This window comes from Hordeum vulgare, chromosome 2H (genome assembly GCF_904849725.1).
Source record: "Hordeum vulgare subsp. vulgare chromosome 2H, MorexV3_pseudomolecules_assembly, whole genome shotgun sequence".
Lineage (NCBI taxonomy): Eukaryota > Viridiplantae > Streptophyta > Magnoliopsida > Poales > Poaceae > Hordeum > Hordeum vulgare.
Window position 1 is genome coordinate 611,730,908 of NC_058519.1, and position 12,645 is coordinate 611,743,552.

The window sequence follows — 12,645 nt, forward strand, 5'->3', positions numbered from 1 at the left end:
CATTGTGTAAAAAAATGAAGTGAGTTCCTTATTGTTGTCGGTACATATGGTACAATACGACGTAATGAGTTCCTTATGCACAAGGATTACTCCTACAATGATGATTATCCATGATAGTGTGTCTGCAATGACGACACATGTAATCATCTAAATGACGGAGTTTAAAATGAAGAATTTGGGTAAACCAAAATACCGTTAGTTACTACAACTTGAGCACCTTCATTCATACATTATGGTATACTATGTTGTCTATATCCAAAATATATTGGACAAATTCATTGTGGACAAATTCTATCCATCCATAACTCTCATGGTAGTTCATTCTCTAGACATAGAGAAAGATCTATTTAGACCAAGAGATGATGGAAATGAGATATTGGGACTCAACGTTCCATAATGTCATTGGATCCACCAGACACAATTGGTTGGGACTCAAGAATGACTATCAATGTCTCCAAAGGCATCAAACATCATGTCCTGGTTTTTCAAGTTTCAGAGTAATCTGAACACCAATACCATTGGATACATTGATCAGATCCCCATTATGTCAGATCATAGATAAGCTTAGTTTTCCTACTAGGTGTGGTAGCCCTTTCATGAAGAGTCTTCGAAACAAACCTCATGGCTACATCCACCAATCATTATCTCAACAATAATGTGTTTTGTGTTGCTGGATGCAAACACGTTATGCAATAAGCAACATCTCTATGTGTATATCTTGTAAATCAAATCATGTGACTGGTTTTCTTAGGAAGTCTCAACCAACTTTTACATTCCAGAAATATGTTTATGGAATTGGTATGTGACGGCTTCGAAATTTGCAAGAATGAGGCGGAGTATCTTTCTGAATTATTCATGTTCAATGCATCATATTATACTCTTTTTCCCTTCATGAGTTTACTATACAGGTTCTCATAAAGGTTTTTAATGAGAAATATCAACACAAGATCATATGTTCTACTTTTTGTTTTCCCCACTGGGTTTTTTAGGAAAGTATATATGACATATTTATTGTCCTCTAAACTCTATGTTTCTCACATATTGAGTTAAGGGAGACAACAACTATTATATGTTGCAGCATTTTCTCCTTATTTTTTGCACTTGGTTTGAAGGAGTTTTTAACAATATATCATACACTATACTCCTCACATTTTTCTCACGGGGTTTTTGGAGGAGACCTTTCAAGATGATGATATTTTATGAACAAGTGTAGATTAGAAGGAGTGTTAAAACTTAATTAACATGTGTTAATTATGGAGGAATCTCCCCTTGTACCAACCGTAGGGAGTTGCCTTTTGGCAATCGTCGCGTCGGTTCATGCCATCTCTCGTGAACGGATGCCTCTTCAAGGCACCCCTTCTATCTATATAAATATCTACAACGATATAATGAAAGATCAACGATTCACTTTACACCTCTCTCGATTATTGCCTCTCGTATTATTCTAACAAAAACAACGTCTCTACTACTGTCTCCGTAAAGAAATATAAGAGCATGTTAATCACTATTTTAGTGATCTGAACGTTTTCATAACAACAGTGCAACATGAGCTATTGCAAAGGCTTCACCGACTATGCTATATTAAGGCCGAGTTCTTTTGACCCGATTATGGAGAATCGGGCTTTGCAAAATCAGAAGCTGAAAAGAACTCGATTTGATTGTCCAGAATCATGAAAATCGAACCATAATCGATAGTGCAACTCAGAAGCACCGTTTCAGGTCGATTCTGGCGATTCTTGGGCTCCCTCAAAAGAAAACGTTTGGGTTTTGGGACATTACGCGTGTTTCAACACGAAATTACGGGCAAAATGCCCTCATGGAGCCCAACCGACCAAGCCCAATAAGTGCATCGTGCCCGCTCACCCACGGGGACCCCTCGCTCGATTCCCCCTTGCTCCCAGTCCCCGTCGCCGCTGCTAGGGTTCCAGTCCCCGCCGCCCTGACGCGCCCATCCAACTGGCTGAAGCAGTCCTCCTCGCTGATTCCTCCGACCCCATACCGTCGGCCCCCGAGGTCCTACGTCCCGCCGGTCCTTCATCCCGTCGGCTCTAATTGCCCTCCCCGCCGTCCGCTGACGTCCTTCACCGGCCTCGACGAGCCAAACCAGTGGTTAACCGCTGCCTCGGTGAGCCCTTTCATTTTTCTGGTTGTAGATGATTTGTTAGTTCTTCTGTGTAGTGATTTGCTTGATTAATGAATGGACGATTTTAGAGTATTCATAGATGGATGGATGAATGGTGCAACTATTTTAAAAAATTTGGTTCTACGAATGCTCAATAGGCATATGAATGGTGCAATTATAGTCAATCTATTTGTACTATTTGTACTGAAACTGTTTTTATAGCAATCCATCATCTAATTTTTGTTCAGGGACGTTACAGACATTTCAACATACAACTTGTCCTAAAATCTCCAACCACAATCTCAGCTAATTTTTGTCCAGGGACGTTACAGACATTTCGACATACAACTTATCCTGAAATCTCCAACCACAATCTCAGAAAAAAACTAAACGGCTGATGATTGATTCTGGTGAAGTTTTCTTCTGGAGAAATAAAAGCTAAAAAGAAATGGGTCGAAGTGGGGCCAACAATATCCAGTTTTATTTGAAGTTGTAACCATCTATAACGATTTCCGATTGCAAATTTATTCAGTTGTTGCTGATGCTATCACCACAGAAGCTATGGTGATGAGAGACGGCCTGGATCAATTTTTGCGGAAAGTGCGGATTAGGTCATACTCCCTCCGTTCCTAAATACAAGACCTTTTAGAGATTACACTATAAACTATATACGGATGTACATAGACATATTTTAAAGTATAGATTCAATCATTTTGCTCCATACGTAGTCTTTTAGTAAAAATCCTTAAAGGTCTTATATTTTAAAACGGAGGGAGTACTTAATAATTGTTGACGTTCTTGTAATGAAATGGCTCATGGGCTAGCAAATCATAGTTATTGTAATAGATTAACTTATACCTAACCGTAGTTTGATTTTAATAAAAATAGCCAAGATGGCCTTCCCTCGACAAAAAAAACTGCACATTTCCAGGGATGGCTTCTCCCTGGTTAATTCTTCCTCCATAAACAAATATAAGATGTGATAACATTTTTAAGTGCTTCTTACTACTGTTAAGCTAAGTTGGATACCCAAGAAAACAAACGAATTAAACATATTATAGAAGGTCAAACCACCAAAGGAAGCCACGAGGTAATATATATCTGACCAAAATTCATCACGGGTATAATATAAATCTCCAGAACAGCCGATGTTGTGTGGCAGATAACCACCAGGTCCACGATAATAATAAGACAACATAAAAACAGAAGAAGTAGAGTCTCCAGGCAAAAAGGAAATGTTTGACATTTCACTAGTTTCACGTTTCACTAGGGGTGGGTAGGTTGGAGTTTCTGCGCGGTTTCAAGCGGAATCACCAAAGCTCAGTCATCACCGAAAGTTATCTTCTTCCCTGCCAAAGAAACAAGAAACAAATGTCAAAACCAGTACTTGTCTGCCAAAGCAAATGAAACTAGAGCAGACTGGTGTTCATGTAGGAAGCTACCTGCACTAGGTGTGCCAGCACTCTGCCTGGGGGGTGCACCACCCCGACCACGGCCCCTGTCACTCCGGCCACCTCTGTCACCCCGGCCGCCTCTTGCCCCACCTCTGCGGCCCGTGCCCCTGTCAAACCTTCCACCACCTCTGCGGCCCGTGCCCCTGTCAAACCTTCCTCCTCTCCTGTTACCACCATCTGTGCCATCTCTGTTATCTGCCCTAGGCTTGGCTTCATCAACAAACAAGCTGAATTCTCCAATGTTAGATCCGTTCAGCTCAAGCGCTTTGGGCAAAGAACTCCCGTCAGTAAATTCCACGTATGCTATCCTGCAGGACCAAACCAGCAGCCAGAGAGTCAGTTACAAGAAACAAGGATATGTATTGACCTAGCAGCAAATGCATTTTATATGCCAGAGCCAAACTTACCCTTTGCTTGTGCCAGTTTCATAATCCTTCGGGATTGAAACTCTTCCAATCGCTCCACATGAGCTAAAATGTTCTTGAAGCGAGCTTCGGATCTGGTGACAGAAAAACATTAAGATATAACCCAAGATTTGTAATTAAAGCAACTAGGTCAGAAAGATATGTTTAACGCTTCGAATTACATCATCCTCCCCAAGAGATGAATCAAATCCTCTGACAAAGGCAGTATTGCTTTGACCTGACTTCTTGAAAGAACTATTGTCCCTCCTGAACACAGAAAATTAAGGCGCGTCAATGATTAGCATGTCCAGGCAATTTCTGGATAAAAATCGGTGGGATAGAAAATTACCCGCTGCCAGGAGTGATAGCGCCTCGCTCACGAGCAAAATCAAGCCTGACAGGCCTCCCCGACAAATCATGTCCATTTAGTTTGTATGCCTATCAGTGTCACAACATGGATAGCCAACTTAGATGGCAATTAAAAGCTTGCTTCACAGATCAGCTGATGAGACTACATAGATGACAAAGATACATAGTGTATTACCTTTTGAGCAGCTTCAGTTGTGGCAAATTCAACATGTGCAAAACCCTTGAAGCTCCCATCATCAGCAGTAGCAAAACGAATATCAGACACCTCACCCGCCTCCCCAAAAAATTGCTTCCTACAGGATGTGGAACAAATGAAGGTAAGGACAACATCTTTCAGTAAAAATGCAATAATGGCAAATCTCAAACTTACACTTCGTCATTCTCCACATTGTATGACAGATTCCCAACAAAAAGGGTCTTTGACCCAGTAGTAGCTTGACCACTGCTGGCAGGAGTTTTTGGCTGCAACAAATAAAGACAATGTTGAAGTCAAGTATCCATCAAACACAAGAGAAAAATTAAAACAGCATAAATATACACGGAACCATACTTCGCTCTGCTTGGGTTTTGCCACAGCCACCGATTTACTCTTCTCCTCATCACTGTCAGAGCTCTCTTCAGAACTATCATCACCACTGCTTTCTTTCTTGGCAGCATTAGAGACTGGCTTGGCAGCACCAGAAGATGAATCCTGCGATAGGATAAGAAATGCAATATGAAGCAAAATTTTCAGGCGGAAAAGCAAACACCAAAAATAAGCACCTTAGGCTTCTTTTGTGGAGGCTCTTCTTCATCACTCTCATCAGAACTATCATCAGAATCGTCCTTGGACTGCAAATATTGAGTTACAACAAGATCATTCAATGTAAAATAGATATAGATACCACAGAAGACAATGCTTTCAAGAAAGAAAGAAATGCATACATGTTTGCTCTTTTTCTCTGTTGTCAGAGGCCTCTTCACAGGAATAGTAGACTTTGCTGGCTGCAAAACAATGGAAGGAATTTTAAACATTTATAAAACAAAAAAGAGACCAGGAGACAGCAAGTAACAGACACTTACTTCAACAGAATCTGAATCCGAGTCACTATCTGAGCTGCCACTAGATTCTTCTTTCTTTATAGGAACTGTTTTAACGGTGGTATCCTGGACATAGAAAGTAACCGCATTAGAAAGATGGCATAGACAAAGGATTTTGCTAGCAGCAAAACAATATTAAATACAAATATCACACAAGAGAAATTACCAAGAGTAAACAAGTACAACAGAGAACTTACTTCTTCAGAATCTGAATCTGAGTCAGAATCTGAGCTATCACTAGATTCTTTGTCCTTCTTAACAGCAACAGCCTTGGAAGATTGAACTGGTTTAGCAGTGGTATCCTGGAAATATATTGAAAACGTTAGTATCACATTATAAACACAGAATGATGAAGCCTTAGTTCTCATATAACTAGTAGGCTGATCACCTCGTCCTCAGAGTCAGAATCAGAACTTTCAGTGGATTCTGCCACTTTCTTGGCTACTGGTTTTTTAGTGGCCATATCCTGCAAACGTTTTTCCAGTTAGGACTAAGAAATATGAGTAGTCCGCAGATTTAAACGACAAGATCAGGGGAATGGTAAGTGCAAAAAATAAGTTTTATGCTTTTGTACTCAATTATCTCACATAGAGATGCATTGGTAGAAATATAATTCTTACCTCATCTGATGAATCATCAGAATCACTGTCAGAGCCATCCAATTCCTGGTTTTTCTTTTGTGCAGTAGCAACCGCAGAATTCTTCACTTCACTAGCTGGCTTCTGAAAACCAATGAAGTGAAACATGGTGAAATCAGGCAAAAAGGTATTTAAAAATGCTATTAAATGATGAAGCTTCCACTTCAAAATCAGTAGTTAAATAACTACCTCAGAGTCAGAGCTTTCAGAATCAGAGCTTTCACTGGATTCTTCAACCTTCTTGGCAGCTGCTGGTGCTTTAGCGGGAAGCATATCCTGCATACATCGTTACACTCAGAACTAACAAAATATTGCTGGTGAAGACTGGCACTTGGGCATACTCCGCAAAATTAAAACCATGATAGCAACAATGGGAAGTATGAGAACGAGCAAATGGGAGTACTCACTGTCTCACATTGATATGTGAGGTACAAACTTGCTAACCTCGTCTGATTCATTATTCAGATTACGGTGCTAGTGGTTGAGTTCAGAATTGAGTGTACCCATGTGTTATGTTCATATTTTTGGAAAACAAAATCAGCTCAAGTTCATAGCTTCCAAACAATACTCATAACAATACCTTCTGTAGGCATTCACAAATTGATTGATTTAGATATACAATAGTAATGTGCACCATATTCACTTCTTCAATATAAAATAAGCTCAAGATACATTTGTCCTTCAGAACAGAAGACACAACTCAATAGAAAATTTAGCAGTTCGATGTCTCAACTATGATGTGTTGTGGAAAAACATACAAATTAAAATTTGGAGCAAAAATATAATCTATTTTCATATTGCATCAGCAAGAGGTCCATCAAGGGAATAAAACAAGGAACATATGTAGCTAATAGGGTAAGCTTGAAGATTAACATACAATGAGACAAGAAAATTTGAGGACTATGTAACAACTCACATTAGGCAAAAGAAGGGAAAGAATAATTATGAAGATGTCATGGAAAAAATACTCACTTCGTCCTCATCAGAGCTGCTGCTATCTGACTCTTCAGTCTTTGCAGCAGGTTTCTTTGAAGCGGCAGCAGACTTCTTTGCAGGTTCATCATCAGAGCTACTCTCGTCACTACTATCAGAGCTGGACTCCTGTTTAGCAGATTGTGCAGCCTTCTTGGGTAGGACCATCACCTGGGAAAGATTATTACAGAAAGAAATGAAAATAAAGAGGAGATCACATACAGACAAGATAGAAAAAGAGAAAGAACAATTATGAAGATTTCATTGAAACAAACACTTACATCCTCATCAGAGCTGCTGTCAGAGCTGCTGCTGTCAGACTTGACAATCTTTGAACCATTGGTAGCAAGTGCAGCAGGTTTCTTTGAAGCAGCAGCATGCTTTTTAGCAGGTTCATCATCAGAACTGCTCTCATCACTGCTATCAGAGCTGGACTCCTGTTTAGCAGACAGTGCAGCCTTCTTTGGTTGAACCATCACCTGGGCAAGATTTATTTAGAAAATTGATTTCAGGGAGTACTGAAAATATACAGCTCGATCACAACAATGACGCAAGTAATGTATGCAAATTATCTTCATGCGGAATAATTAGATGCAGTATCATGTTTAAAATAATAAACTTCAAATACACAATGCATGTTACTGTTTAACAAAAAAGAAGGCAAAGAGAAGAATAGGTGAAGCACCTCGTCCTCGGATTCTGAAGAATCCTCATCAGAACTGCTGCTCTCGACCTTCTTTGCAGGGAGCTTCTTCTTGACTTTAAGATAACTCTTCACGGGCACGACCTTCTCAGGTGCAGTTTTCTGCTTCTTGGCACTGGCAGCCTTCTCAATGTCATCTTCCGCATTTCTCTTGCCTGCAAATTGCGATCACGAGAGTTATGCACAGAATGATATTGCTACATAAAAACAAGTAGACATATGGTTACTGAAATATATACCTTTCTTTCCAGATTTTACATCTGGGACCAGCGCAGCGGCAGGTGCAGCCTCGACAGCGGACTTCTTGCTCGACTTACCCATGGTAGTATTTCTGAGCTCTGCGCAAGGAGATGGGCGTTAACTTAAGAGCAACAAACAAAAACAACGCACAATTCATCTACCCTGGTATGGGAAAACAATTCATCTACACAAGCTACACAATTTCCCAGGGTAAGTTTTTATCAAATCCTGGTAGCCAGTTTACACTACCAACAACTACACATAAACACAGAACAGCACGACGAAGCAGCACAGGACTAACAACGGGTACTAGAAGAATAAAATATATGGCCAAGCAAAATCAGGGCATAACTCGGGCAGAATCCTACCCGCTCGAGAATTGCAACAGATTTCATCACATAGAGGCTAAAACCAAAAAATCGGAGAGCATCCTACAAGTACAAACGATTCGAACCGACCAACTCGCAGCGAACTTGTAATCGGCACCACCGGCCACGGGCGACGCGGCTGCGAACTCGACTACGCCACGGCGCTGCCCCCGGAGCGGCCGCCCCATGGAATTCAGGTCGCCGGATCAGAAGCGGCCCGAAGTTTCACCGATCACCGCGGGTACGATCGACGCAGCGGAGCATGGAACAGCGAAATAAACGAGTCGAGAGGGAGGGGGGACTCACCGGCGGGAGGTTGGCGGCGGCGGCGGCGGGGAGGAACCCTAGTTCCCCGAGTCGACTAGGGTTTTGGGGAGGGTTTGGGCGAGGCAGACGGCGGCGGCTCGGTGTTTATAGGAAGGGCGAGGCACCGGGCCTCCCGATCGATTGATTGAGGGCCACTCTCCGGCCGCGAGATATGCGGTTTTTGCGTTTAGCCTCGCCTAGTTTGGGTGTTTCACCTTGGCTCTCGCGAATGCTCGGCCTGGAGGCGTGATCGTCGAAAATGTGGCTTTCTTGGGGCGCGTTATGTAAAAGCGCCCGGATATTTCTTTCTTTTTTCCGTGGGCCGTGGAACTTGGCCCGCGCGAGCTTGCTGCTGGCGAAGTGCGTGGGCCTTTGTACAGCACCAAACGCGTGCGATACCCCACAAACGCGCACATATTGTTCATGGTTTCAAAAAATGTTCTCGAACTTGAAAAGGCTGAATTTCAAAAAAAATCTAGGAGTCCGAAAATTGTTTACATATTTCAAAAAATATTTGTGAATATTAAATTGTTCCTGTATTGTAAAAACCAATTTTAAAATGTTCACGAATTTTAAAAATTGTTTCCGAATTTATAAAAAAAATCACGCATTTTAAGTATGTTCATGGATTTAAGAAAATAGTCTACAATTTGAAGAAAAATTGCAAATTTCGAAAAATGCTTGTGAATTTAATATGCCCATGAATTTGAAAGGATGTTGTTGAATTCAAAAAAAAATTCACAAACTTAAATAACAAAAAATGAAAAATAAAATACACAAATAAAACATGAAGAAAAAACAAGCATAAAAAATTGGTCTTTTCATGGGAACCAAATAGTTTAAGGCCTCACATGGGCGTCACTAGCTCTCGAAGGGGCGTGCGGGCTATCCTGCAACCCACTCGTAGAATAGTTAACGGGGATATGGCCCTTCGGTACACCAAAGCAGATGAAACCCCACTCCAAGACATTAGGGGGTCGGGTGGCCCCCTAGGCCGGCTCGCGGTAGGTGGCCCGTTCGGCCATCACGTGCGAGCCGGCCCCAACGGTAGTCGACGGGTCAGTGCACGTCCCATCCATCCATATTGGCGTACGACGTCAAGAAAGGAACCCGACGAGGGGCACGCATGGCTACACGGCGCGTTGACAGGACCCGTGTGGCTACAAGACATCATGACGCGAGCAGGGCGAGGCTATGGGACCCTGGTCATCCCTGAGGCTGACCGGGCGACCCGGCCCTGTAGAAGGTGTGTCGACCACTCTGGCGCCCGGCTTACGGGTCCGTAATGGGCAATACTCGACAGCCGGCGGGCCCCACGACCAGCTAGAGAGGCTGGCGACTAGGATCCACCCCTTCTTTCCCCATTATTGTAATCGCCCGGCTAGCCTAGAAACCGAAGCCCAGTCCCCAGAGAGAGGGGCTGACACCCAAACACTTGATACACACCATACACCACACCACCGAGGCAGCAAGACCGATAGCAAGAGCTCCATATTCCTCCTCACGAACAGCTCGAGGAGCACCCTGTATTGTGATCACCTATAGTCACTCCGACAGGACTAGGGGTTTACCTCATTGAAGGGCCCTAAACCCGGGTAGATCGGTGTCATGTGTCTCGCATATATCTGGCCCTGGGCCGGGCCGGGCCTCGGCCCAGGCCCCAACAAGCCCAAGGCATGGAGATAAGGCCGAGGCCCTCCCAGGCCCACGAAAATTCTACGTTTCTCAGGCCCAGGCCCTACCAACGCAGAAAGCCCGAAGCCCTAAGCCCTCCCAAAGGCCCTTGACATTGTAATGAAAGTACATGTCCAGAAAAATAAACAGAATAAGGTAGCAGCACAGCAGCACCAAAACAGCAGTAAAGTGCATTGTCTTCGCATCAAATAGTATCAAAACATTCCAGTTTTGAGTTTGTAGAAACGTAAGTGCATAAATGCAGGCTAGCTTGGAGATGGATCGGCCGCCGCCGCCATGTAGCACGGGCAGAGGTGAAAGGATAGAAGGGCTGGAGTCGCTGGACCGCTGGAGCCTGGTGGAGTCTTGGTCTCGTGGAGTCTAGGGGTTTCTTCGGGCCATGTAGCACTTGGGTTGTTGATTGTTTGCTGCGAGAGGGCCGGCTGGGCCGATTTTTGCTCTATTCTTGAAACCCAGGCCCGGCCCCAATAACTGCTAGGGCCTAATTTTTAGGCCCAGGCCCGCCCAATGATCAGGTCAGGCCCTCCCAGGCCCCGTTTTCTCGGGCTGGGCCGGCCGGGCCGGGTCGGAGATGGCCATATATAGTCTCGCACCTTCACCCATTCCCAGACGCCGCCGGCACCCGTCGGGCCCAAACCACGTACTAAGCCACCCCCTCGCATCTGCCGCGGAAATACCACGACAGCTTGCGCCCACCATGGGGCTGGCAGCGACGCTAGTCGGAGTTACGTTTCGGGTGAGACCCTTCACCGCCTCTGGCAAGCACGTGGTGCACGACATGGTTGTGCGCTACGGCGTGCTTGACCGTGTCAACAACATCACCCGTTGCCTCGAGGACGCGGACTTCCCCGTCGGCGGCTCCATCGTCCCCTTCGGCACGCACCGCGTCTACATCACGGTCGTCCCTAACGAGTACCGCGTCGAAGTGCTTACTTGCGACGAGTTTTCGTCATTCGACGATGGCAGCCTCCCCACCGACCTCTACGACCTCTACAACCATGTGAAGGTGATGACTGTCGTCTCGCTGGGCGGCGTGTCCGCATATCAGACCCCACTACGCGCTGCAGTGGACACACTGCGCGCCATTCCTGGCTAAAGTCGACCCGGCGGTCGCAACCGTAGAGCTCGACAGCCACCCAGTGCTTTCTCATGGAGGCGCAATCGTTGGAGGCCACATAACGCGAGTTTGAGGCGGCACGACCCGAGTTCAATGCGGCCCACGGCCTCACATCGTCCGCGATTGAGCCGAGCCTGCTCGGGGAAATCCGGCGCCATGGCCGCCCCGTTAGCGAGGAGCTCGCCGGCGGCCGCCCCGTCTACGACATGATGTGGACATGGCTACCTTGGATACCACCAAAAATATTTCATATTTGCATATTTGTGAGATGATTTCTTATAATAATTATGCAATAATTTATTTATGTTATCCGAAACAAAAATACTTCACCTATTTTTACTCCATGCCTAAATGCAGAATTGTCGAACGCTTGCACGAACCACGTGTGGGGATAAAGGAAGAGAAAATGATTACGTGTTGTTCAAGAAGTCCTCTCACATCAAAGGAAATGATTATATGATGTTCAAGAAGTTTTCTCACGTCACTTTTAGCCTGAAAGAAAATAAAGTACAAGTCGCTCACGTTCTGGACTCTTGGATTGCACACACATACCTGTCTCAAAACGTCAACAACGTTTTCATACGGACTCCGAATTGGGTGATTCCTTTTTTGTTGGAAAGTAGATTTTATGTGCGTTCCAACCCAACGGAATCACCTTAAAATTTGTTCGGAGCGTGAAGATGTTGACGAAATAATGTGACATTGCATCAGAATGCGAGTCTAACTACAAGTCCAAAGGTGTTGCATCACCTCCACTTGGTCCCATAGGAATTGTACGGTATAGGGTTAGTTTTAGCCTCCCATGGGACATCCTCCCACCTCCTTGGCCGCCAACCCTTGCTCCTATATAAGTAGATCAGCCTAGTAGCTTTTTGCTTGGGATTTGTTTAATTAAAAGTTAGCCATTGCAACTTCGTGTACTTCGTTTGTGTCCAACGACCAGACTAAGACCGCTTTCGGATCCCCACCTTATCAATACTTCCTCTATATTCGCAATATTCAGATTGCAATATCACATTCTTGCTTGTTCTTCGATTGCTTGCAAGAATAGACCTTTATGGTCAGATTGATTCGTGCTCCGGCATGGTAAATAACCTCTTGGAGATTGGCTTAGCAAATGCTAAGGCGCAACGTCGTACACATTTATAGTCGGATCGTCAAAGTCGCCTCCACCAAA

General features: G+C 44.2%; 1 protein-coding gene across 2 annotated transcripts; it reads right to left on the reverse strand.

The window, feature by feature from the left end:
- Positions 1-3,197: 3,197 nt before the first annotated feature.
- Positions 3,198-8,789, reverse strand: LOC123427797 (nucleolin 2-like). 2 transcript variants are annotated; one of them, XM_045111923.1, is made up of 20 exons: positions 8,657-8,789; positions 7,982-8,080; positions 7,725-7,897; positions 7,321-7,518; positions 7,040-7,210; positions 6,257-6,343; positions 6,050-6,148; positions 5,818-5,895; positions 5,627-5,731; positions 5,412-5,495; positions 5,274-5,333; positions 5,112-5,180; positions 4,900-5,040; positions 4,720-4,811; positions 4,525-4,642; positions 4,330-4,418; positions 4,163-4,247; positions 3,984-4,075; positions 3,565-3,884; positions 3,198-3,471 (listed from the first exon to the last, which is right to left on the reverse strand). In XM_045111923.1, the coding sequence occupies exons 2-20, from the start codon at positions 8,061-8,063 to the stop codon at positions 3,443-3,445; spliced, it is 2,172 nt and encodes a 723-aa protein (XP_044967858.1). In that variant the 5' UTR covers positions 8,064-8,080; positions 8,657-8,789; the 3' UTR covers positions 3,198-3,442. The 2 variants fall into 2 exon arrangements, with proteins under 2 accessions (XP_044967858.1, XP_044967857.1); XM_045111922.1 differs by having other exon boundaries at positions 6,050-6,151.
- Between the last annotated feature and the right edge of the window lie 3,856 nt (positions 8,790-12,645).